The 2,398-nt window shown below is 34.5% G+C and overlaps 1 protein-coding gene across 1 annotated transcript; it reads left to right on the top strand.

Moving 5' to 3' along the window:
• Positions 1-522: 522 nt before the first annotated feature.
• On the top strand, positions 523-867 carry LOC115301615 (calmodulin-like). Its single transcript, XM_029951563.1, has one exon. The coding sequence runs from the start codon at positions 526-528 to the stop codon at positions 865-867; it is 342 nt and encodes a 113-aa protein (XP_029807423.1). The 5' UTR covers positions 523-525.
• The last annotated feature ends 1,531 nt before the right edge of the window (positions 868-2,398 follow it).

Here is a 2,398-nt window from a genome sequence, read left to right on the forward strand (position 1 = left end):
TCTCAGACACACAGGTTAAGAAAAAAAGAAAAAGCTAAAGCAACTATATCAAGAAAGAAAAAAGGATGGTCACTACAGTTGCTACAGATGTAATCAATTTAAAAATGGAGGTTACAAAAATTATATGCCAACATACTGGAAAAGTTAGATAAAATGGAAAAAATTCCTTGAAAACACAACTTACTGAACTGCCACAAAAATAGAAAAATGTCAGTGGTCCTCTAGATATTCGACCAATTGAACTTGTAAATAATATGTTTCCCACCAAGAACACGCTAGGCCTAGAGAGCTTCGATGTTGAGTTCTCACTCACAATTTATAGTAGAAACAAAACACTGGAATATAAACTCTTGCAGGAGGCAGATTAATTGTGTAACCAGCACAATTCTTATACCAAAACCTTGTAGAGGTTTTGGAACCTGGCAAGGAAAAAAAGAATACAGGTGAAAATTTCTCATGAATGTGAATATACCATAAAAAAAAAAGTTAATTCCAGTCATGAAAAGTACGCTTAGGGGAACTGTAATGAGGTCTCTTGGGCAGAATCGCACAGAGGCAGAGTTACAGGACATGATTAATGAAGTAGATGCTGATGGAAATTGCACAATTGACTTCCCGAAATTTTTGACCATGATGGCAAGAAAAATGAAAGATAGAGACAGTGAAGAAGAAATTAGAGAAGCATTCCATGTGTTTGATAAGGATGGCAATGGCTATATTAGTGCTGCAGAGCTTCGTCATGTGATGACAAGCCTGGGAGAGAAGTTAACAGATGAAGAGGTTGATGAAATGATCAGGGGAGCAGATATTGATGGTGATGGTCAAGTAAACTACCAAGAGTTTGCACAAATGATGACAGCAAAGTGAAGACATTGTACAGAATGTGTTAAATTTCTTGTACAAAATTGTTTATTTGCTTTTTCTTTGTAACTTATCTGTAAAAGGTTTCCCCCGCTGTCAAAAAATATACATGTATAGTAATGAGGACTTATTCCTCCATGTTTTCTTCCCTTATCTTACTGTCATTGTCCTGAAACCTTATTTTAGACAATTGATCGAGTAACATGTTGCATGTGGCTAACTCTGGATACCTCTAAGCCCTTCTGCTCATCTAAGCCTAGATGGAGTTGGTCAAATGAGGGAACATCCGGGTTATGCCTTTTTTTTAAAGTAGTTTTCTTTAGGAATTGTCAGTGTGTTGTTGTTGAAGTGTGGAGTTGTAACTCTGTGTGGACAGTCAACAATATGTACTTAAAAGTTGCACTATTGCAAACCGGGTGTATTATCCAGGTACTCGTACACTATTTTTTTGTACTGCTGGTCCTGTACCAGAAACATTTTCTTTTATTGTTACTTGCTTTTTGAACTTTGTTTAGCCACTTAAAGAAAATCTGCTTATGGCACAATTTGCCTCAAATCCATTTCAAGTTGTCTATTTGTTTTCCAATAAAAAAAATTACAACTTAAAAAAAGTAAGCTTAGCATTAAAAAGAAAACAACAATGGAATTCACATTAACAAGATAAAGGAGAAAAACTATGATCTCATTGAAAACAGAAAAAGCAGTTGATAAAATTCAACAACTATTTATCAATTAGAAAAAATCCTTAGCAACTACAAATAGAAGTTGACATTGACATTGGTGAGGAACAAACCATCTTTTCAGTAAATTCTGTATCTATGTAATAAAAAAACATTAATCCCTTAAACAGTTTCAAGGTGATTACGTATCTAAATGAACAATCTAAACAATAAAACAATAAGGTTTCTAGGAAATAATGTATGTCAATATCTTCAAGATCTTTGGGACAAGCTAAGATTTCCGATCAGGACACAAAAAATATTAACCATAAAGAAAAATGTTGGTATTTAGACTACATATTTTAAAAAGTCTATTTTTATGGGCATTTGGGTAGTTTAGTTGGTTAAGCCTCTGACTCTTGATTTCAGGACATGATATCCTGATTTCCAAGATTGAGCTCAGTGATGGGTTCCATGCTGACAGTGTGGAGCCTGGGTAGGATTCTCTCTTCCTTTTTTTCTCTGCCCACCCCCCTTCCTCTCTCTCTCTCAAAATAGATAAACATTTTTAAATAGTCTATTTTTAGACAGTAGCAAAGTTACAAAGTAGAGCATAGAGTACAGGGGTGGGGGGGATATTTTTAAGACATAATATGGTCAACAAACTACTTGTATCCAAGCTATATAAAGTTTTCTGATAGTGAATAGAGGAAAACAGACCAAAAACATGAGAAAAATATTTACAAGAACTTCATAGAAGAGGAAATCCAAATCGTTAATAGCCAAGTACTCTATTTCACTATTTGTCAGTGAAAGTAAATGAAATTGTTGAATATGCAACCACTTTCTCAGCACCAGAATGGCTAATATACGCACAG

This window comes from Suricata suricatta, chromosome 9, assembly GCF_006229205.1.
Source record: "Suricata suricatta isolate VVHF042 chromosome 9, meerkat_22Aug2017_6uvM2_HiC, whole genome shotgun sequence".
Lineage (NCBI taxonomy): Eukaryota > Metazoa > Chordata > Mammalia > Carnivora > Herpestidae > Suricata > Suricata suricatta.

Coding starts and splice junctions, on each gene's coding strand:
- LOC115301615 (XM_029951563.1), top strand. CDS start 526: ATGAGGTCTCTTGGGCAGAATCGCACAGAGGCAGAGTTACAGGACATG.